The sequence below is a fragment of the Arachis duranensis genome, chromosome 3 (assembly GCF_000817695.3).
Source record: "Arachis duranensis cultivar V14167 chromosome 3, aradu.V14167.gnm2.J7QH, whole genome shotgun sequence".
In the NCBI taxonomy this organism is placed as follows: domain Eukaryota; kingdom Viridiplantae; phylum Streptophyta; class Magnoliopsida; order Fabales; family Fabaceae; genus Arachis; species Arachis duranensis.
Genome location: NC_029774.3, coordinates 123,042,505 through 123,064,710, shown reverse-complemented (window position 1 = coordinate 123,064,710; position 22,206 = coordinate 123,042,505). Strand labels below are relative to the sequence as shown.

Sequence of the window (22,206 nt, the reverse complement as noted above, 5' to 3'; positions counted from 1 at the left end):
ACGACACGAGAGGCTCGTACTATCCTATCCACAACAATCAACTACTTTAGAAGCCACACTATGCAGGCTGCTCGTTTGAAACTAGTTTACTACTCAAAAACCAGACTCCACGCTGAAAACAATGGCCAAACCTGAAACGGTGCGTTTCGCCATCATGGGCTGCGCCCACATCGCAAGAAAAGTGGCTCGAGCCATTGCCTTAGCACCCAACGCCACACTTTGTGCCGTTGCCAGCCGTTCCCTCCAAAAGGCCCAAACCTTCGCCGCCCAAAACGCCCTCCCCGACACCGTCGCCCTATATGGCAGCTACCAAGAGCTGCTTGACGATCCAACTGTGGACGCAGTGTACCTGCCCCTCCCAACTTCTCTGCACGTGCGGTGGGCGGTGGCGGCCGCCGCCCGGAGGAAGCACGTGCTGTTGGAGAAGCCGGCTGCGCTAGATGCGGCGGAGCTAGAGCTGATCTTGGAGGCGTGCGAGTCGAATGGCGTGCAGTTCATGGACGGGAGCATGTGGCTGCATCACCCTAGGACCTCTCATATGAAGCAACTTTTGTCCCTTTCTCATTCTGGAAGCATTGGAAACATTCAATTTGTAAGTCTGAGTTTGTCCGAATTAGTTGATTGAGTTTAATATTATATGAGTAAAGAAGCTAACATAATTGAGTGATCTGAATATGAAGATTCACAGCACATCAACAATGCAAACAAGAGCTGGATTCCTGGAGAGCAACATCAGAGTGAAGGCAGAGTTGGATGGGCTTGGTGCGTTGGGTGACCTGGCATGGTACTGCATTGGTGCTTCCTTGTGGGCAAAGGGATACCAATTGCCAGCCACCTCCTTTCTCTCTCACACTTCCATGGACCTTGCCATATGTGGTTCCAACGGCTCCCTGCATGTTAGGGATTTCATAATCCCATACCAGGAACACGTTGCTTCCTTTGACTTCACATTTGGTGCCAAGTTTGTTGATCTTCACATTGGGTGGAATGTGAAGCCAGAGGAAGTTCATGTAGCCAATGTGCTCCCTCAAGAAGCACTTATGGTGCAAGAGTTTGCTAGCCTTGTCGCCACTGGCCCCGATAACAAGTGGCCTCAGATTACTAGAAAGACTCAGCTCGTCGTTGATGCGGTCAACAAGTCGTTAGACCTCGGCTGCAAACCCGTTTCCTTGTAGACCCTCTTGGCCTCGGTAAAGTGTTTCAATAATCTATTCAAATTCAATCGTACTCAGTACTCACCATGTATAGATAATCAATAAAATCCTTCTGATACAGGGATTTAAGCTATTGTAAACTTAATATAAATGGCACCTACTCAAATGAAAATATTAAAAATATCTTTTATGAAAATTTTTGTGTTAAAAGTATATTTTATTTGTTTAGCCATACTTTAAAAATAATAACACTTTTATAATATATTAAAATTAAATTTTACAATTCATCATCTAATAATAATAAAAACATTTTCATATAAAAACAATTATAAAATTCTTATGGTAGTATCTCCAATATAAATTACACATACACTATAACATAATTCAGAGTTATGGAACAAATTAATAGAACAAAACAGCTAGCGCACAGTTTAAATGTTCTGTTTCTAAACTATCCATCAACGCGACTGGTTGCGTGGGCGTAGATTATAACTTTTTGTCTTTGTCGACGATGTGATCGAATTCTCTGCAACTTCTTCTGGAAGTACATAGTCAGAATCATCAAGGCAATTGACGTCATGGGGTAAATCAGCATCTACCCACTCTGTCCATTCAACATAATCAGTATGCATGTCCCATGGCAACCCCTTTTGTGCTTGCATGTTGTTAAGCTTGTTCATGAGAGTGAGTAGCATTTGATGGTTTAACATTTCATAGTCCCTGCATGGTTAATAATTGACTTTGTGTAAGACAAAAAAATCCAGATATGAACAACCATGTTTTAGGGTGTTTGAACATGTACCTGTATGTGCAAATGGCGTATAGAAGATGAACTGAGGCAGCTATCATGAACAATAACCGGGTTGTGTTTATTATCCATGTTTGTTGCTCCATATTATCATTGGTGTAACGAATAATGGTTACTTCGATAAAGAAAGTAGCACAAAGCCCTGAAAATAATCAAAACTACTAAGTAAATTATGCTTAAATCAAAGGTAAATGTTTAGAAGAATTGGAATACATACCAATATATAGCCATGGCCTGACATTGTATGTTTGCTTTGTACTAGTCAACATATAGATCACAAAGATTGATATGGAATAAATGAAGAAAGCTTTAATCACTCGTGATTCAACCAGCATAGCATTTTGCAAAGCAAAAAGCTTGTCTAGAGCAATAAACATGGTAGCTTGTTTTGACTCAAAAGATTCCTGTAAAATAAAAATAGAGATTCCTTATTGAAAAACCATCCATAATATAGATTTCAGAAACAAATAGTTAGAACTTATAGTCTACAAGAAGCTTCAAACCTGAGCAGACAATATTGATTTTGAATTTTCCATTAAACGATCATGAAGTCCTTGTATCTGTTCTTGTTTCTGAAGCAGCTCCTCATGCTGTCTATGCCCATATTCAGTAAAATACTGCAAGGTTTTCCTGAATCACAGAATGAAGTACTCAACTCAACATCTTTGCAAATACGCTTCCTAAGCTCAAATTAGTAATTGCTATAATAGAATTAAGCTATACCTGCTCTCCTCTAGTGCTTTGGATTGAAATTCAGATAAAGAATTCAAACCTTCAAGTGCTGTAGATTGCCCATGTAGAAGTTGTTGTTGCTTTTCTAAAGAAACCCCAGCCATGTTTCCAATGTCCTCAGCTTTGCTTTGTAAGTTACTCATCTTTAATGCCATTGCATCTCCAACTTTAGTTACCTCATGCTCAATCACAATGGCTTCATCTCTTAACTTGCCTATTTCTTGACCCAAATAACCGTAAGATTCTTTGAGCAATGCTACTCCATCCTCCAAACTCCTCTTCATATCCTCTTGTCCTTCTTTCAATTGCAATTGGGAGGCTTCAATCTTCTTAGTCTGGTCGTATACACTCTCCGAATGCCTTAACACAATGCCTATATGATCTTGCAAGTTCTTAGCAGTTTGAGCAACTTGTTGGGTGTGAATATCTATGAAGTTCATGGAATCCACGATATGCTTAGATCCTTGCAATAGATGTTCTGATTTCTCATCAATGCTATCTAATTTGTCCTCCACATATTGAGCTGAACTTTTTAGTTCAGTCACAAGCCTCTCTGTTTCATGTTTGAATGCATACGCCCTGCAAGAAAACAAGATATACAACTTTAGATTATACACCAAAATTAAATAAATATGAGATCATATAAGGCATGAAAAAAACAAAGTGGACTTAACTGTAACTGATGACAAATAGTGTTGGTTTCAAGGTAGAATTCAAGGTAGACCTTATGAGCAATGTCATCTAAGGCTCTTAGGCATACGGTCATGGAGGATTTCTCGTCGCAATGCGGAAAAGAAGGCCTGCCAGAGTCTCTTTGAAAGCAATCACTGAGATGCCAAGCAAGTCTAGACCGCTTATCCTCGGAAGCCAGAATCTCGGAACATCCTGCGAAAAGGTGCTGATAAGCTCTTTGCCAACAAGTGTTTGTGCCAACCATTTTCTTCCTAGCATTCTCCACCAACTTCAATCCCTTCCGGTCGTTGAAGCCCTCAACGGAGAATTCAGCACTAGAGCCTCTAGAGATGCCTCTGTTATTGTCATAAGGTCCCTCTTTAGAGTGAGTACCTTTATTAGCTGATGAAAACCAACCCCATGACTCGCACCTTAACAAGAAGCAAAGTAGAATGATAACAAGTAGATGAATCCTCTGACTCATCTCTTAGGATTTTATCAAAATCTTTACACTGTCTATAACCGATGATGATTACACCTGCATCAAAACACACCACAAATTAATCATTCTTGGCAGCCAGAAGAGATCATGCTAGCAATTTATAAAGTTTGATACATAAGATTGTGTTCCATGCATTGAAAAGTTTCCAGATTTTACAAGATATCAATACATTCTAGTTTCTACTCTAAAAATAAAATGAATTATGAAACTAAAAGAAAGCTGAATTAAATTTGATATTTGTTTAAATGTGAAAAAAATCTTTTTTTTTTAAACTATATTTTTTTAAAAGGTCTTTTACAAAAATAAAAGTATCTTTTTATTAATCATTTTTATTATTAGAAATTTACTAAACACACTAAACAATAAAATAAAAAGATTTTTTTATTGATTTAATAGTGCCCAAACAAACACTTAATAATCTCCGTAGTTTTTATTTGACACAAGAATGACTAAGTTTCTGTTTCCTTTTTTAATGCTCTTTGGCCCGATTGGAACCTCAAAATAATTCATTAAAAGAAAGATCAAGCTTTCACAGTTAATTTAGTAGTAAAATATTATAAGTAACCAATTAAAGCATGTTCAATTGTTACAAGGTTCTCTGGATTTTTACTATACGGAAGAGAGTGACGAAGACGATGTCTTTGCCAATTAGAGCAAAATCAGAACTAGAAAATGTTATATGCAATCATGAATGTTTCTTTTTCCTCCCGAATCTACAAAAGCAAAGTCATAAATCACAATAATGGGTTCCTTGGCATGCATTATATGCACTTTAACTATTATACCTGAGACGGAGAGAAATAGAGAAGAAGAGGAGGAAGATCAACAATTTTTTACCTAGGTAGATTAACAAATTCTGTAGCCAAAGTTTAAATACTCCTACTAGATAGCGACGTTTTAAAAAAGTAGAGACTTGGGGTTCAAGGAAATACTATAAAGTCAATTCTAAATTCTAATTGTGATGATACTTGTTTGCTTTAACAAGTCCACATTCGTCATTCACAGTAAAAAAACAAAAAATATCTTCAAGATTTTGGTTTCATATATTTCATTAAAATAATTAATTACATCACATCATGAAAGAGATCTTCTTTCTCTTACAAAATTTTAAAAGATGCAAAAAATAAATAAATAATCAAATGCCATTATCTATCTGACCTCTGATAGAAATCAGATCATCTAATTTTAGTAGTCAGACCTTTCAATTTATGTTTAAAAAAATTAAAAAATTTGGGATATCGAATCCTCCAATTTCTGTATTTTAAATTTTTAAAAAATATAAAAAATTACAATAATAAAATATATTATTCATTCCTCTTTCATATCTAAAATTTTTAGCCGCTATCTATATATCTATAAAAGATTCTTGTCTCTGTATCAAGTAAATTAATATAGCCGGACACAACAATGAGAAAATGCCATAATGAAAATCAGGAAGAAGGTTCAATTGAAGCAACCATACAAATATTAATAAATAAGAATCCACGTAGAAGAATAAGACAAACCAAATAATATTTTTGCATATGTACTCCAGAATTGGAGTGTTAAACATGTTACATGTGTATGATCAACCAAATAAACAAATCAAAGGTATTAAGAAGTAACCGTAAAATGATGGAACAATTCGTTCGAGAGAGAGAGGGAACCTGTAAAATGGAACGAGGGAGCAGTCAAGGGGTGTGTTTGGAAGAAGGGAATATAAACAGACGAAAAAACGCGGTGAGTTACAAGCAAAAGAGCGCCAAACTGTTTGGGTTAGTTTCTTATGCACTTGTTCATGCCAACGCCACCAACCGTCTTATGATCTTATAAGTTCTTAACCAACACTCTAAAATAAAATTATTTTCTAAATTTAATTTTTATCATTATGTAACTATGACGTTAACACGTATAATGTCAAATAATTTATTTAAACATGTAAAAAAGTTTCGTGTGAGTAGTCACATTTTAATAATCTAATCATCCATTCTATCATAAAAATAGAATATTATTATTTTTTTAGTAATTTATTATATGATTTGTTTAACGATAGTTACATTTTTATTAATATTTAAATTAAATTAGAATAATATAAATACAACACTTTGTGTTATTTTTTATTGGTTTACAGTTGTTTTATTGTGTAATAGAAAAATATTAATTTATGATAACAAGAACCAAATCGAATATATTTTTTATTTGACGAGGAATTGTTTTTGCTTTAATTTTTCTGTAGAAAAAAATTACATGATAAAATTTTAATTATAATTTGGCACATTATTTGTTTTTTATTTAATCAAATCTATTAATTTGTAAGGTTTACAAATAGAATAATATGAATGGTTGGCCATGTCTTCAAATCTACCCAACAATGAAAATAGTCCATTGGCCGAACAATACTTTTCATATCCCAGCCTAAGAATTTTAATCAGGCTAACATAAATAAAGTCTAATTAAGAGATCTAATTCAATTCACTTCAATTTTAGTTTTATTTATTTAAATAAGTAACTGATTTTTAAAATATTTTTTATTTTTTTAAAAGACAGATTTTAACAACTTTTGTAAAAAAAACTGAACGGTCATTCACTTTCAAAAGTAAAACTACTCTAAAAAATAGTTATCTATTATACTATAAATACACTGACACTTTTAAATATATTCAAAACTCAATCTACTAAAAATCCGTATTAAACTATTGCTAACTTGAGTTCGGACTCTCTTGCAGTATCACCTCTCAGGCCCTCACCTCTTCACAAACAACTCGAACCACAGACCACTCAAAAGTATTTTGACCTCAAGTCCAAATTCAAAAACAATCAATTTCAGATAATTCTCAAAACAAGAATCATGACCAAAAAGTACTTGCTATCATGAATTTACTAGCAAATATAATCTTTTGTGTGTAAGTGTATAGTGTGGATGAATTTTCGTGTTATAATTGATAGGTAGTGTTTGTTTTGAGATTGAAATCAAAATTTGGAAATAGACTGAGACTCAGTATTGTGTTTAGTAGTCTGAGAGTTTAATTTCAGTTTCGAGACACAAAATTTTAGTCTCTTTGTTATTTTTGACAAAAACAAAGATCACTAAATACTATAATTCATGATACTAGAATACATTTTAAGAGCTTGTTTGAAAACTTATGAATTAGAATTTACTCAAAAATTATAAATTTTTTTCTTGTTTTAGAACACGTAAAAAAAATAATTTAAACTCTTTGAGAATTTTAATTCTCACTTTTCCCTCATTTACAAATTAGACTAAAAAGAATCTGATTTTAAAATTAATTCTCACACTAATTTAATTTAACATATCAAATATAAAAAATATCCTTATTTAAATAAGTGGATGTTTAATAAAATAATTTTATTAAGAACAAAATTATAAAAAAAATTAACTCAAGTAAGAGTTATTCCAAACTAAAAAATTAAATTATATTTTATTAGTATATTAAAATTATTTCAAATTATAAAATTAAATTTTAAATAAAAATAAATTCTTTTCTTAAAAAAAATAGAATTCTTTTTTCACATTCAAATACTTTTCAAACAAACTCTAAGTTGGTGTCCATAATTTCTCACCGAGAATAATGGGTTGAAGTATCATTATTGCATCACTCGTGGCAACTTTGTGAAAAACTGTAAATGATGTTGAAACTTGAAAGCTCTTCGGTTCTATACTATTATTCACTGTTCAGATTCTTATGCATTATCTATTAGAATCTCTCTATATATTATATATTATATAACATGCCATATTAAAAGACTGGAATTTTATTAGTCAGTATTAGTCTCATTGACCACTTCATTACCAAAAAGAGCTAAATAGTTCATGAGTTAGTATGATCCAAAATAGAAACAAATGATTCAAACACATTGCAGTAGTAGTAAGGGAAAAAAAAAACATGATTTATATATCACAAGCAAAGAAGCTCCAAAATGGTGTTCCCAGTCTGAGAGCTCTTATACAATTAGATAACATACTAAGCAAAACACCAAATCAAGAATTCTTAAGAGAATACTGAACGAAGAAAGTTATACATGAGACCAAGCAAATATAACTATCCAATCTGAAACTCTTAGCCCTTCCATGCATGTCTCTCTTGATAAACTGTACAAAATTATAACAACAAAGCAGAACAAACTCAAAGCCACATATAGATTATGTGCCAAGTAACCACTTTTAAAGCTTCAATGTTAATTCAGGTGTAGAGTTATCTATCTCAACTGGTGGATTCACCTCAGTAAAACTCAAATTCGAACTCCTGGCCAGCACGAATGCCTGATTGCTATCGCCTCCTTCGCTAGTAACCTGCCGGAAACTACCAGGCCAGAGCAGTTCTGACTCATCATCCTCCAAGAATATTGGAAGGCCGACATAACCTTGGTCGAATCTTGCATTTGTTTTTATCTCAGGAGGCCTAATTGATGGTGCAAATGCTTGGTGATGAACTGAAGAGTGTGCCTTAATCCCCAGGGATCTGAAAGAACCGTGAAGAGGCAGAGATGCTAAACTAGCATACCTCTCAGAGAATAGCCCCATTCGCATGGCACGCTTTGCCAGCGTTCGCTCCCTCTTGTGCGCGTTCTGGTGGCCTCCAAGAGCCTGCGAGCTGAAAAATTTGCGCTGGCAGTAATTGCAAGAGAAGACTCTTGGTACAGTGCCAGTTTGGAAAGTTGGTTCATTGCTGCTTTCACTAGTGCTAGAGAATGAGAGTCCTATTGAATCCCCTGCTTTTTCCCCTGTTTCATTGTTGCCAAAGCTGAGAGTTAAATCAAGCGAGAGAGCATCGAACTCCATTGGATTCGCGAGTTTGTAAGAGTTGGTTAAGGTGTCAGTTGAAGGGCCTGCAGAGGTTTCTTGAAGAGAGGATATGTTGGAAGCAACCTGGCTGCTAACTTCAGATTCATATTCTGCTGCTGAGGCCTCCAATTCCAGATCAAATCTTGGTTTCATGGTTTAATTAACTCTGATAATGCTAACTTTCAGTCTGTGTGAAACAATCTACCATCAGAATAGGGAGGGTCTATTTAAGAGCTGTTTTCTCCTGCAATGAAAAATTCATGAATTCTTGAATGAGTTTGACCTCAGAATAGTGAAAGACTATTATTGTTTTATCCACAATGGGTAAAGAAACACAGGCATGCTATTCCTACCATAGAAACACACTTCCATTGGAATAATAATGATGCCTTGTCTTGTGATTCAAGTGCATGTGGGACTTTCTGATCAAAAAGCTTTTGTACTACTGCTACCACAGGTGCAGCAACTAAATAGTTACCGACAAATTTCTTTAAAAATAAACAATTAATATTATCAACAAGTTTTTCTTATAGCTTCTCTTCAGTTCCTCCCAATTTGGCTTACCTAATACATATTAAATCCATTATTTAGATTGTGGGAGATCTGAAATCCAATACAATGGTCAAATATTTTCTTTAATTATCCTAAACAACATCTCTCTACCTACTGTGTTTGACCCAAATACCCAACATTATTATTATTATTTCTTAAGACTTTATTAATAAAACAATATTCCTGAACATGGACCACTCAAAGCCTTCTAACTTGCAAATGTATGATTGAAATTTAAGGTCAAACTAGTTATGTATTGACAATTCTGATAGGAAAAGATTATTAGACTCTCTTAAGTAAAGAACACTGAATCCGCTTCACCATGTGCTTGTGATCTGGCCCACTCTTCTGTAAGTTTGCTCACGAAAAAAAGAAAAGAAAAGAGAAAAATAAGGAACAAAGTAGCAAGAGGCATGAAGAAGAAGCTCTTAGTAGTAGAAAATGTTTTCCAAAAGTACTAAAAATATAAGCAAACAAGATTTACTTACTATGATCTGAAATCATATTTGGACTCTGTATGCAGACTATTACAGTTATAGATATTTGCAAAAGGCAGATGTTTTGGAGATTGAAAACCATAATTTAGTCTAACTTAATCATATAGAAAAAAGAAAAGAAGAGAGCCACGGAACCTAACTACAAGTCTGCAAGTGCAGGTTATGATTCAGAATCTATAAGAGTTAGAGTGAGTGAATGAGTGAGTGACCAGCATGTCATCACACAAAACAAAGAAAAAAAAAACAGTAACAGAAACATGAAGGAGTGGCAATATCTGCATACGCCAAGTCAGATAATTGCATGCATATATAATTGTTTCATTTTCTTAACAAGAAGTCTTACTTGTAACGTGTGATACTTTAAAGACCAGCATCAAAATCTACAATGGTTGGTATGAAAGGCAGTGTTGTAAGATAGAAGAATTATATCAACCATTTTGTTCTATGCAGTGATTCCAAGAAAACTTGTTCAGAAACACCAAGAAAGAAAGAACCAGAAAAAAAAGAAGACAAGAAGCAGTTAAATATACTATAGAGGTGACAGGATCACATACAAGTTTCAAGATCAAGCGATGAGAGTGGCTTGCTTGCTTGCTTGCTTCTGAGATCACCCTATAAAACACTGCTATGGAATTGGAGACATGAATCCCCAGTGTTGCTTTTTCTTGGTATGCTTGATTATTATGAGAAAGACAAAACACAAGCCTCTGCTGTTTTTTATGTTCCTGGTTACACTAAAATAGAGAAGGTATGTATAATAATAAGGTGAGAGAGAGCTGAGAGCTTTTTCTTCTTTCTTCAATTTTTTAATTCCTAATATGATAGAGCAATATTTTAACTGAAATTATTGAAAATAAAGAAGAAGGAATAATAATAAAGGAAGAGTAAAAGAATGAGAGAAAGAGAAAAGACATAGAGATGGTGGGTATTGTATTGATGTTTAATTATGGTAAAGCAAAGGTAACAGGGAAGTGGAGAGTTCAGAGGAAAGGAAGGTGCTGCCACAAATTATAATCCAAAGAAAACAACATATATCTCTAAATTTTAATACATAGATTTAGACAAGGAAAGATATACAGGCACATGCAATTGTTTTCGTATAAAATTAATAATTAAAAATTATTAAATAATTTAATATATTTAACTAAATTATCATCTAATAAAAAATGGAATTAGACTAAGCTTTAAGAAGGAACCAAAAATTTTATTTCATAATAAAAATGAAACAAATAAAAAATTTCGAGAAAACTAAATTAAAATTTAGATGGAAACTCAGGTGAAGTCAACTTTATATGAAGTTGATAACTGAGAACCGTTAGATAATTTGACTGATTTGACTAAATTTTCATCTAACGACTCTTAGATATCAACTTCACATGAAATCGACTTCACTTGAGTTTTCACCTAAAATTTATGTATAATTTATCTAAAAATTTTTCAAATTTAGGAAGGTCATTTGATACGAGTAAACCCACTGGTAATGGGCCGAATACAGCAATTGCAGACCCGACAGCTCATGATGGGCCGAATGTACAATTTGCAGATCCAACAAGCAAAAGAATAAGAAAACCACCTGTGTGGATGAAGGATTATGAAGGGTAATGTGAGGGTGCATCATAGGGGATTCTTATAGTATGCTGAGGTGGAGAGTTAGTTACAAGAATAGAGAGAATGCATGTGTATAAGGGGAGATGAGTGTAGTGGAGGAGGATAGGCATTTTCATATGGAAGGTTGTTATAATAGTCTTCCCTAAGTCAGGGTTGCTACCATTGTTGATTTACTACAATTACCCTCTCACTGTTTCATAGATTACTTGATATTTTTCTGCATTGTTATACATATCACTTGCTGAATTTGTTCTGGTGTGAATTGTCTTTTTGGTCACCTATTAATTGGTGCTCTCGTTGAGAGACTCGGAGCCATGGCGGAAGGAACACGCCTGAACCGATTAGAGGAGCTCACTATGTCGAATAAGCAAGAGGTCACCACCCTTAGTCGCGGTCTCGTGGAAGCTAACGAGAGGATCGCCGATACGCAAGCTCAGCTCACGAACATGGACTCTTCCTTACGATCCATTGAAAAACTGCTTCGTGAGAATTTGAAATTGAAACTTAAGGTGAATGATTATGGCTTCAATGGTGACGACACCATGGAAGGTGGTTCAGGGGCAGGGTCTGTGAGTGTGGGGGCTGAGCAGCCGTGGCCCCGACTCAGAGTGAAAGTCGCCGATCTACCAATGTTTGACGGTGAGGGGGTGGAGGATTGGGTGTTTCGGGCCCGCCAATACTTAGAGACTTTTGAGATACCCATGGAACAACGAATCAGGGTATTGTCATTTCACTTGGTAGGGGCGGCTTATGCTTGGTATCGGTGGGGGATAAACAACAACATGGCGTATACATGCGAAGCGTTTCTGGAGGCGATGGTCCTCAGATTTGGAAAGAACCTCTATTATGATCCCCGAACTGCCATTAAAGAGTTGAAGCAGAGTGAATCGGTGGAAGAATATCAATGCCAATTTGAAGAATTGACCAATCGAGTCAACGGATTGAGTGAAGAATGGATAATCTCACTATTCGTAGCCGGACTCAAGGAGCCATTGAAGTGTGAATTGCTCTTGGCTCAACCTACCTCTTACGTACAAGCTGTCTCCATCGCCAAACTGCATGAACAAAAAAATGCGGTAACTGCGGGCCTAGCTAGAAGCACTATTAATAAGCCCATTACTCAACAAGCCCCAACCCGATTTGCACCCAACCGCACTCTCAATCCCATTTACACTAATCAGAAAATTCAAACTAATCCCACATCTACCAACCCCGCAAACCCTGCAATCCTCCATTCCACCAACACTCCCACCAAAGCACCCCAGCCACCATTCAAGAAATTAACAAGTGCTGAGATTCGGGCTAGACGAGAAAAAGGATTATGTTACTATTGTGATGACAAATATGCACCGGGACATCGTTGCAAGGCTTCATATCAATTGCTCATTGGGGAAGAGGAACTTCAGGAGTTGTTGCATGGAACGACAGAGGGTAATGGAGAGGTACATGAGTCAGACACCGAAGAAGAGGAGGAAGAGAATGGACAGCAGAATCCGCGGATTAGTCTCAATGCTTTTGAAGGTGAATTTCACCCTGAGACCCTGCGTGTGAAGGGTACCCACGCCAACAAGCAGCTGCTGATTTTAATCGATGGGGGTAGCACCCATAATTTTATCAAGGGGTCCGTAGCTAAGAAGCTCAATTTGTCTCTCACTCCTACACCTGCATTAAAGGTAATGGTTGGTAATGGTGAATCCATAAACTGTGCTGCAAAATGTCGAGACCTATCACTATTGGTGCAGGGATACAAATTCTCCGCGGACATGTACGTATTGGACCTTAAAGGAGCCGATGTTGTGCTGGGTGTACATTGGATGATGAGATTAGGCACCATCCGAATTAACTACATGGAGCTGTTTATGAAATTTAAAGAAATGGGAACATGGATCACGTTCAAGGGTGAACGATTGCTACGAGAGACCGAGCTTAATTTCAGGGAGCTACGGAAACTCAGCGGAAGTAGTAACATTGCTTCATTGTTTCAATTGGCAGCGATTCCATCGGTGGAAGAGCCCGTTCCGGAGGTAGAGGAAGTGGCTATCCAAACAGTTATTGAGGAATTTAATGATGTTTTTGAAGAACCAAAACAACTACCCCCTCGTAGAGCTATTGACCACCCCATCCACCTTACACCGGGTGCATCGCCAGTAAGCATTCGACCATATAAATATCCCCATTTTCAGAAGGAGGAGATAGAGCGGTTAGTGTCGGAAATGCTACAAGCGGGGCTGATTAGGGATAGCCAGAGTGCATTCTCAAGTCCAGTTTTGCTAGTAAAAAAAAAGGATGGTGGTTGGCGATTCTGCGTCGATTATAGAGCTTTGAACATGATAACGATTAAAGATAAATTCCCAATCCCTACTATTGATGAGATTCTCGATGAGCTGCATGGAGCTAGGTTTTTCTCCAAAATTGACCTCAGGAGTGGGTACCATCAGATCAGAATGCGTGAAGAAGACATAAGCAAAACAGCATTTCGTACTCATATGGGTCACTATGAGTTTGTAGTGATGCCTTTTGGGCTTACTAATGCACCTTCCACCTTCCAAGCGACAATGAACAGGATTTTCCAACCATACTTGAGGCGATTTATTGCTGTATTTTTTGACGACATCCTGGTTTACAGCCCGTTCCGAGAGGAGCATCTGGATCATTTAGTTCAAGCTTTACAAATCTTGAAAGAGAACCAATTCTTTGCCAAGCGTTCCAAGTGCACCTTCCTGCAACAACAAATTGAGTATTTGGGGCATGTGATTTCGGGCGAAGGGGTTAAGGTGGATCCAGCCAAAATCGAAGCAATTGTAGCGTGGCCTGTTCCTAAGTCTCTAAAACAATTAAGAGGCTTCTTAGGGCTGACGGGGTATTATAGGAAATTCGTGGCACAGTATGCGCAGCGAGTGTTTCCATTGACAGAACTTCTCAAGAAGAATGCATTCCAATGGAATATCGCTGCTGATCAAGCTTTCCATCAATTGAAGCAGCTGATGGTTCATACTCCAGTGTTGGCTCTCCCTGATTTCACACAGCCCTTCACAGTGGAGACAGATGCTTCGAGCACTGGGGTCGGGGCAGTTTTATCCCAAGGAGGACACCCCATAGCCTACTTCAGCAAGAAATTGGGGGCTCGGTTATCTCAAGCATCCGCATACGTCCGAGAGCTATATGCAGTAACTCAAGCTGTTGCGAAATGGCGACATTACTTATTGGGGCGGAAATTTTTAATCAGAACTGATCACCAAGGTTTGCGGGAGCTAATGACGCAGGTGATCCTTACCCCGGAACAACAACACTACCTCTCTAAATTGCTTGGATATGAATTCGAGATTGAGTACCGCCCTGGGAAGTTTAACAAGGTTGCGGATGCGCTATCCAGGCTAGGGGATGATGAGCATCACACACAGCTCCAAGCATTCACAGCAATGCAGTCCGATCTTTTACCAACCCTGCTCCAGGCTAATAACGAGAGTGAGGAGATGCTTCAGTTGCAAGAGAAGCTACAGAGGGGTACATTACCTCCTGAATATGTATTCAAGGATGGGCTGATGACATACCGCGGTAAAATTTGGGTTCCGAATGTTGCTAATATACGTGAGAAGTTGTTGCACCAGTTCCATTCAGCCTTGACTGCAGGGCATGGCGGTATTTTGAAAACGTATAAAGGATTGGGTGAGCTATTTTTTTGGCCGGGAATGCGCCAAGATGTGGTTCGATTTGTTAATCATTGTGTGGAGTGTCAGTGTACAAAGTATGTTACTGCCAAGCCACAAGGACTCTTGCAACCGCTTCCGGTTCCGGCAAGGCCCTGGGAGGACATTAGTTTAGACTTCATCACCAAACTACCAAATTCCAATGGTTTTACTGCAGTGTTAGTAGTGGTGGATCGGTTCAGTAAGACAGCACGAGTTGCGCCATTGAAGACGGGGTTTACTGCCAAAGTGGTCGCTCAGAAATTCATCAATTTCGTGGTGAGGTATCACGGTTTCCCAGCCACTATTGTCTCAGACAGGGACCCTCTCTTCCTTAGTCGTTTTTGGAAAGAACTGTTTCAGCATTGTGGTACTAAGCTGCTCTATAGCACGGCCTATCATCCTCAGACGGATGGGCAAACCGAGGTTGTTAATAGGACCCTGGAGCAATATCTGCGTGTGTTTACACATGCTCACCCAACCAAGTGGTCTGCCTACCTCAATTGGGCAGAGTTCTGTTACAATAATTCTTTTCACTCCACCATTGAAATGTCACCACATGAGGCCTTGTATGGGTTTCCTGTCAGAACTATACCCGGCTATATTAGTCACTCTTCTTTGGTCCAAGACGTGGATGATCTATTGCGAGTCAGGGAGATTCTTGACATGGAACTCCAATTTCGCCTCCAACAAGCCCAAGAACGCATGAAACGCCAAGCTGATTCTCATAGACGTGAAAAATCATTCAATGTGGGTGATTTAGTTCTCTTAAAGCTTCAACCATATCGGCAGGGGTCCGTAGTGATACGAAGACATTTGAAGCTTGGTAAGAAATATTTTGGACCATTTAAGGTGCTCCAAAGAGTGGGAACTGTCGCTTACAAACTGGAGTTGCCAGTTGGAAGTGCAATTCATCCCGTTTTTCATGTTTCCCTACTGAAGGAGTTTAAGGGTGAGTCTGTTGTGGCAGGGGGCATCAACGAGCTTCCTCTTTCTCTGCCTTTTGAACCAGTGCCGGTAGCCATTATTGACAGTAGAACCTTGCAGCTTGATGATGGGTCTCAGGATGTGCAAGTGTTGGTGGAATGGCAAGGCGCACCAAGAGAGGAAGCAACATGGGTGAGTTGGGCTGAGTTGGTGAGAATGTACCCTGCGGAAGACCTTGAGGACAAGGTCATTGTAATGGGAGGAGTGATTGATACGAGTAAACCCACTGGTAATGGGCCGAATACAGCAATTGCAGACCCGACAGCTCATGATGGGCCGAATGTACAATTTGCAGATCCAACAAGCAAAAGAATAAGAAAACCACCTGTGTGGATGAAGGATTATGAAGGGTAATGTGAGGGTGCATCATAGGGGATTCTTATAGTATGCTGAGGTGGAGAGTTAGTTACAAGAATAGAGAGAATGCATGTGTATAAGGGGAGATGAGTGTAGTGGAGGAGGATAGGCATTTTCATATGGAAGGTTGTTATAATAGTCTTCCCTAAGTCAGGGTTGCTACCATTGTTGATTTACTACAATTACCCTCTCACTGTTTCATAGATTACTTGATATTTTTCTGCATTGTTATACATATCACTTGCTGAATTTGTTCTGGTGTGAATTGTCTTTTTGGTCACCTATTATCATTGTCCCTCTCGTTAACATGAGGTTCTGCTTTTAAAATAATAGTTTTTAATTATCAACTTTGCATAAAAATTACACTTAAATTTTCATCTTACAAAAGAGACATTAAAATGTCTTAATCTTGAATTCTTAAAAAAATAAATACATTAAAGGAGGATTCGATCAAATAGGGTGAGGGAGTGCACATCCTTTCCAAAATTTTGGGGTTTCCTGAGAATTGAAACCTCAAGTGAGTTGATTGAATTGAGGACACAGTATGAGATAGAAGCAAAAACAAGCTAACAGTAGTGAAGCTATTATTCTTATTTTTCCCACCAAAGATTCTCAAAGTCTCTCTCTTTCCCACTTCAAAAGTGCGTTCAGATAACTCCATATAGACCATATAGTGCATGGGGTCAGCTTTCAGTAGTTTCATTTCATATATATTTGGTTCCATCCATCACGTCCACCATTATATTACACTATGCCACTTTGCTATGCTATGCTACTAACATATAACATCATTCATTTCTTTAATTTTAGATCTCCTATTATTTTTTTAACAACCCCACTCCCCTAATAATAAATAATACACCACATGTCCTTCCTCTCTTAACAATAATAACATTTTTATATCATCAATTATTGTCACATCTTTTTTCTTTAACTTTATTTATTCCTTGCAATTTTCCTGCCCAGTTAATTATTCCCTTTGTCTTTCACATTTAACTGTAAAAGAGATAATCATAATAAAATTTCTCAAAGTAATTAAGCATGGTCTTGATTGAGTATAGTATATATAGTTACTTGTCATTGGCTCTAATCATTTTCATCAAATTTTGGCCACTGTTTTTCCGAATAAACCAATCTTACAATTGAACATACATTTTACATGCGTGATTCTTTGTTCTTGGAAAAGGACATCAATCTTAGCCATTACATAATACTAAGATTATTTAGAAGGATTTGTGAGGCCAAATTGAAACACAACAAGGTTCACTAAAAGAGATTACCATACATGGCCTTCAATCTCCATCATTAAACTGACATTTTTGCTAATGGGATGGTCCATTATTCCACGCACGAAATTATAGCATCATCATAGCCATATAGGGTCCAATGTTTTTGCTCCCTTTTTTTCTTCTTCCTTTGATCTATAATTTCAGCCACGCCAGAGTTCTCATCCCATTTATTAGATCGGAAATAGATGGGTCTCACAAAATCCATCATGCTAAGCTATAAACATTCATGGCTCTTCACAAAAAAAAGTAACTTATATTAGACCCCTATGCAAAATGTGAACAGAATTTTTTGGAAGTCACATTTGTATATAAAATCCCTGCTTATAATTACATAGCCATTGGTATATTGTACGCATACCAACATGGATTCACATGATTGCAATCACAACGGTTCTCCTAGACAATAATGCTCTCACAAATAATCATATGACAGGTTTATCTTTTCAATCATAAACACTTCTTTGTACAGGGTCAATAGAGGAATGTGCTAATAAAAAAATAAGATAAAATAGTGATGTGATTTGAGAATAAATTCAAAAGCTTTTAAATCTATCTGGTGGGTTATGGGTATTCATCATATTCAATTGTGATTCTTTTCAAATATAAAACAAATCCATTTAAAAAATAAATAAATAAAACTGCCTTCACACATTTTTTAAAGTTACTAAACGTCAGGGACCAATTGGACTTTAAGCATGTGTTCTGAAATGTTATCTTATATAAATACAAATTGATAATCTTAAGAACATTTATAAAATAGACACTCATTAATCTTTCTCAAAATTTATACTATTTTCTGCCGCAAATTAGCAGAGTTTCAAATTATCTAGTATAATAATAATATCAAATTTACATTATTGTCCCTGTACGGATGATCTCCTACAAACTAGAGAGTCTAAAACAAAAGCAAGTATTATTTCAACCTTTATCTTCTTATAAATTAAGTTGGTTCTTAAGCCAGTTTTGTGATCAATTACTTAAGGTTCTCTGTTTGTAAGATTTTTTTTTCTTGTTCTTTTACTGTATAACGTGTCAGGATTATGCTTGAATGTAATCTTGAAGGCACCAGCTACGCAATGGCAAAAGAATATTTAGTTAGATTAAACAGAAAAATGAAACTATATAAAAGCCAATAAATATTATAATATAGAAAGTACATGAAAGGGAAGCACTTATCTAATGGGGCTGACAAGGCAAGGTGTATAAAAAACTAGAGTTATCATACAAAAAGCACTTTATGTTAGAATATTTTTATGCACAAATTGGATCCTGCATCTGACAATTTTGTTGAAACAGCCAAAGTTAAAATTATATTTTAATTAGACTTTAGAAGCTTAAGCACATGTTCAAAGAGGATTAGTCTTATAAAGTTGGAGATGGTGGAGGAAGAATACTCACATAGGCTCCTCAAATCAATGCAAATTTTACAATTTCCATATAGTTTGCACCTGAAAGAACTCCTAGGCTAGAGGCAAATGCTTTACCTACTAAGTAGCCCCATTAAGGCCTAAGCACATGTTCAAAGTAGATTAGTGACTCTAATAGTGTGTGATCAAGACAAATATTCTTATTTTTTAATTCAAAAAAAATATTAGCCCAATGTAGTGTCAACATATCATAGTATCCACGTGTGTTTGATCTTAGTCCAATCGAAATTAGTCACAAGAATAAACAATACAAATGTACAGTACCTTATTATTATAAATTTTAGGATACAGTGCCAAAGCCAAAAGATTAGTGTTACAACTTACATGTTTCATGTTTCATGCCTATACTTTCTTTTTTCTTTTACTCTCGATCACAGAAATGGCACGTGACCAAGTGACACTCCAACTTTTGGTCATGGCAGTTAGAGACAAGTCCATGTCTCCGCAGCTTAGTGCAGTTCCCAACACACACTCCTTTCACCACCTTTGCCTCCATTACTGCCTCAAATTAGTCCATTTTTGAATAATTATTTACTTTAACAATACAATATAATATATATTTAGATAATTAGACATAATTTGTATTTAAATATATTTGTATTTTAAGAACGAAGTATTTAATTTCTTCAAAATAAAAAATGCATAGCAATATAGGATATAATCAACAGCAATAAGCATTAATTAGTGCAGAAGATGATAATACATAATAATTCTCTAGTGATAATTACAGTTCTTAATGATATTGATATTTTTTAAGTAAGTTCGTAGTTCCACTTAGTTGGTGACCATTAATATATTCCTATGCTTCAATTACTTTACATTTTTTTTTTAATTTTACCACAAAGATGTAGTTAGTGCTGATTAGTAAGAGCCCACCAGAGGTTATAGGCTTAGTCATTCATTCATAGCCATGTCTTTTTCCAATATAAATTCAATCTTACTGTCAAACACATACATAAATATGTTCATTATTCCAATCATCAATTGGAGGGCTTTCCTAATACGCTTCTTTGAGTTCTGATTAAATTTGAATTTTGAACCTTAGGCCTTTATATTAAACCAATATTGGTCAGACACCATTAAAACAATTGTTCAATTGGGATAAAAGATAAAACACTATTGGTGCTTAGAGCATTTATATGAACATCAATTGGATGATTGACTACTATGCTTTAATTTACTGGCATATGATATGGCCAAACATGATCAGTGCATAAACGGTTGAAGTATTATACCTTAAAGATTCTTATTGGTACATAGAATCTATGCCCTAGATGGATACATAATAGGATACAAAAGAGGACTAATATTTTTAATTAGGGAAATACCATAAGTGGTGAAATCTCGAATCAAAGTATATATATAGTTGCTTGCTTCAATTTCTATTTATTGTGTTATGCATGACATCATAGGATGCCATGTGTGTTGAGGAATTCTTCTTTGTTTACAATCCAAAGTCAAGTTATATCTGTAAGCCACATCTTTTTTTTTTTTTTCTTTTTTTCCATGTTGACATAGTTAAAGTCGATTATTCTATATGTTATAATGGGGTTGAGGATTTTTTCTATCTACCTTTGTCTATACTCTATGGTGAAATCACAAAGCATGAATAATATTACTATATATTATTCTATATCATGCTTGTGTCTTTCTTTGCATGGTGTTTGGTTCTCTGCTGGAGCTCACTTCGTATTTGCATCAATGATTTGCGCCCACACTGTTGGAATTTGAAAAGATATTACAGCCCTAAATTGGTTGAGTGTGGTAGCCAACGTATATGTTTCCCTCTTTTTAATGGTATCGGATTTGAGTATTAGATATATAGTGTTTTTGTCGTAACAATATTATGAGAATATACATTTTTTGAAATTATGTCAGCTTTTGTCCTAATATTATAGATTGTGATAGAAAAAAATTATAAAATTAAACTACCTTTATAAAAATAAAAATATTATTGGAAACAAAAGTTTTCGTCGATTAAAAAGATCAAGATCTTCATAGATAGAAAAAAAATTAAATAATAAGTTTTTTAGTTATTACTTTTATGTAAAAGAATTTAAATTTTTACTAATAATTAATTTTAATATTCATTATCAAAAACTTAAAAGAATTTAATGCGTATATTTTTATATTTAATTGGATTTTGCACAAATAAAAATAATTAATTTTTATGTTTTTTATTTAAAAATAATATTTTTATATATAAAAATATAGTTAGATATTAGTATCAAAAAATTTATATTAATAGCTATAAAATTAATTAAAAATCATTTTTTTAATTATTGAATCTTGATTCTAATTATTAATCACAACATTAGTATTTTTTTAAAAATTATATATAATAAATATTCAAAAAAAGAAAAGTAAAAATTTAAAAAGATAAACAGTGAAAAGATAAATAAAAAAATTAAAAAAATATGCATAATAATAATATATGTGAATAATCTTACGGGATTATTTTTATTATATTTAATTATAAATCTAATGATTTTTTATAATTTTATGAATTTATTTATTAATTAATTTTGTTTTTTATAGAACAAAAATGTCAAGAGAGAAATAGAGAATTAGAAATAAAAGAGAGAAGGATAAAAAAGAAGAAAGAGAGAGTCTGTTAATTTTGAAAAAAATATTTTATTTTAATTGTAATGAAAGAATTACTCGTAATATATTTTGATTTGTCAAATCAGTAATATAATATTTATATATAGAGTGGAAATGATAACGAAAATTAGAAAACGAGAGAGGTAAATTAGACATAAGAGGATGAAGGAATGAAATTTTATTAATTTTAAAGGGAAATATTTCATCTCAATTTTAATGAGAGAGTCATGTGACATATTTTGCTTGTTAAATTAGTAATATAATATAACTATATTTTAATTCTAATGTTTTAATTTCAATTTTAATTTTAATCGTAATTAGAAAATGCCATATTATATATTTTAATTGTCAAATTTATAATTAGTTATTGATAATGATATATAAGAGAGATAAAATAGGTAAAAAATGAGAGGAATAAAAAAATAAGAAAAAGAAGGAGATAGTTCTTTAATTTAAAAAAATTAATTTTAGTTATAATAAAAAATAATATTAATATATTTTAATTATAAAATTAATAATATATAATAAATAATAAATATAATAAACTA

The 22,206-nt window shown here is 35.0% G+C and overlaps 4 protein-coding genes across 5 annotated transcripts; 2 read left to right on the top strand and 2 right to left on the bottom strand.

Annotated features, from left to right (window-relative positions):
* The first annotated feature begins 45 nt into the window (after nt 1-45).
* On the top strand, nt 46-1,343 carry LOC107480963 (uncharacterized oxidoreductase At4g09670). Its single transcript, XM_016101156.3, has 2 exons — nt 46-592; nt 681-1,343. Exons 1-2 carry the CDS (start codon nt 122-124, stop codon nt 1,173-1,175), a joined length of 966 nt encoding a protein of 321 aa, XP_015956642.1. The 5' UTR covers nt 46-121; the 3' UTR covers nt 1,176-1,343.
* Nucleotides 1,344-1,451: 108 nt separating this feature from the next.
* Nucleotides 1,452-3,935, bottom strand: LOC107480922 (protein GAMETE EXPRESSED 1-like). The gene is made up of 6 exons (XM_016101120.3): nt 3,369-3,935; nt 2,686-3,273; nt 2,466-2,592; nt 2,180-2,366; nt 1,957-2,104; nt 1,452-1,874 (listed from the first exon to the last, which is right to left on the bottom strand). Exons 1-6 carry the CDS (start codon nt 3,848-3,850, stop codon nt 1,613-1,615), a joined length of 1,794 nt encoding a protein of 597 aa, XP_015956606.1. The 5' UTR covers nt 3,851-3,935; the 3' UTR covers nt 1,452-1,612.
* Nucleotides 3,936-7,735: 3,800 nt separating this feature from the next.
* Nucleotides 7,736-10,572, bottom strand: LOC107481029 (zinc finger protein 4). 2 transcript variants are annotated; one of them, XM_016101236.3, is made up of 3 exons: nt 10,255-10,572; nt 9,005-9,551; nt 7,736-8,895 (listed from the first exon to the last, which is right to left on the bottom strand). In XM_016101236.3, the coding sequence occupies exon 3, from the start codon at nt 8,802-8,804 to the stop codon at nt 8,031-8,033; it is 774 nt and encodes a 257-aa protein (XP_015956722.1). In that variant the 5' UTR covers nt 8,805-8,895; nt 9,005-9,551; nt 10,255-10,572; the 3' UTR covers nt 7,736-8,030. The 2 variants fall into 2 exon arrangements, with proteins under 2 accessions (XP_015956722.1, XP_015956721.1); XM_016101235.3 differs by lacking the exon at nt 9,005-9,551 and having other exon boundaries at nt 10,255-10,564.
* Nucleotides 10,573-11,622: 1,050 nt separating this feature from the next.
* LOC127745594 (uncharacterized) lies at nt 11,623-13,459 on the top strand. Its single transcript, XM_052258490.1, has 2 exons — nt 11,623-13,332; nt 13,388-13,459. Exons 1-2 carry the CDS (start codon nt 11,623-11,625, stop codon nt 13,457-13,459), a joined length of 1,782 nt encoding a protein of 593 aa, XP_052114450.1.
* The last annotated feature ends 8,747 nt before the right edge of the window (nt 13,460-22,206 follow it).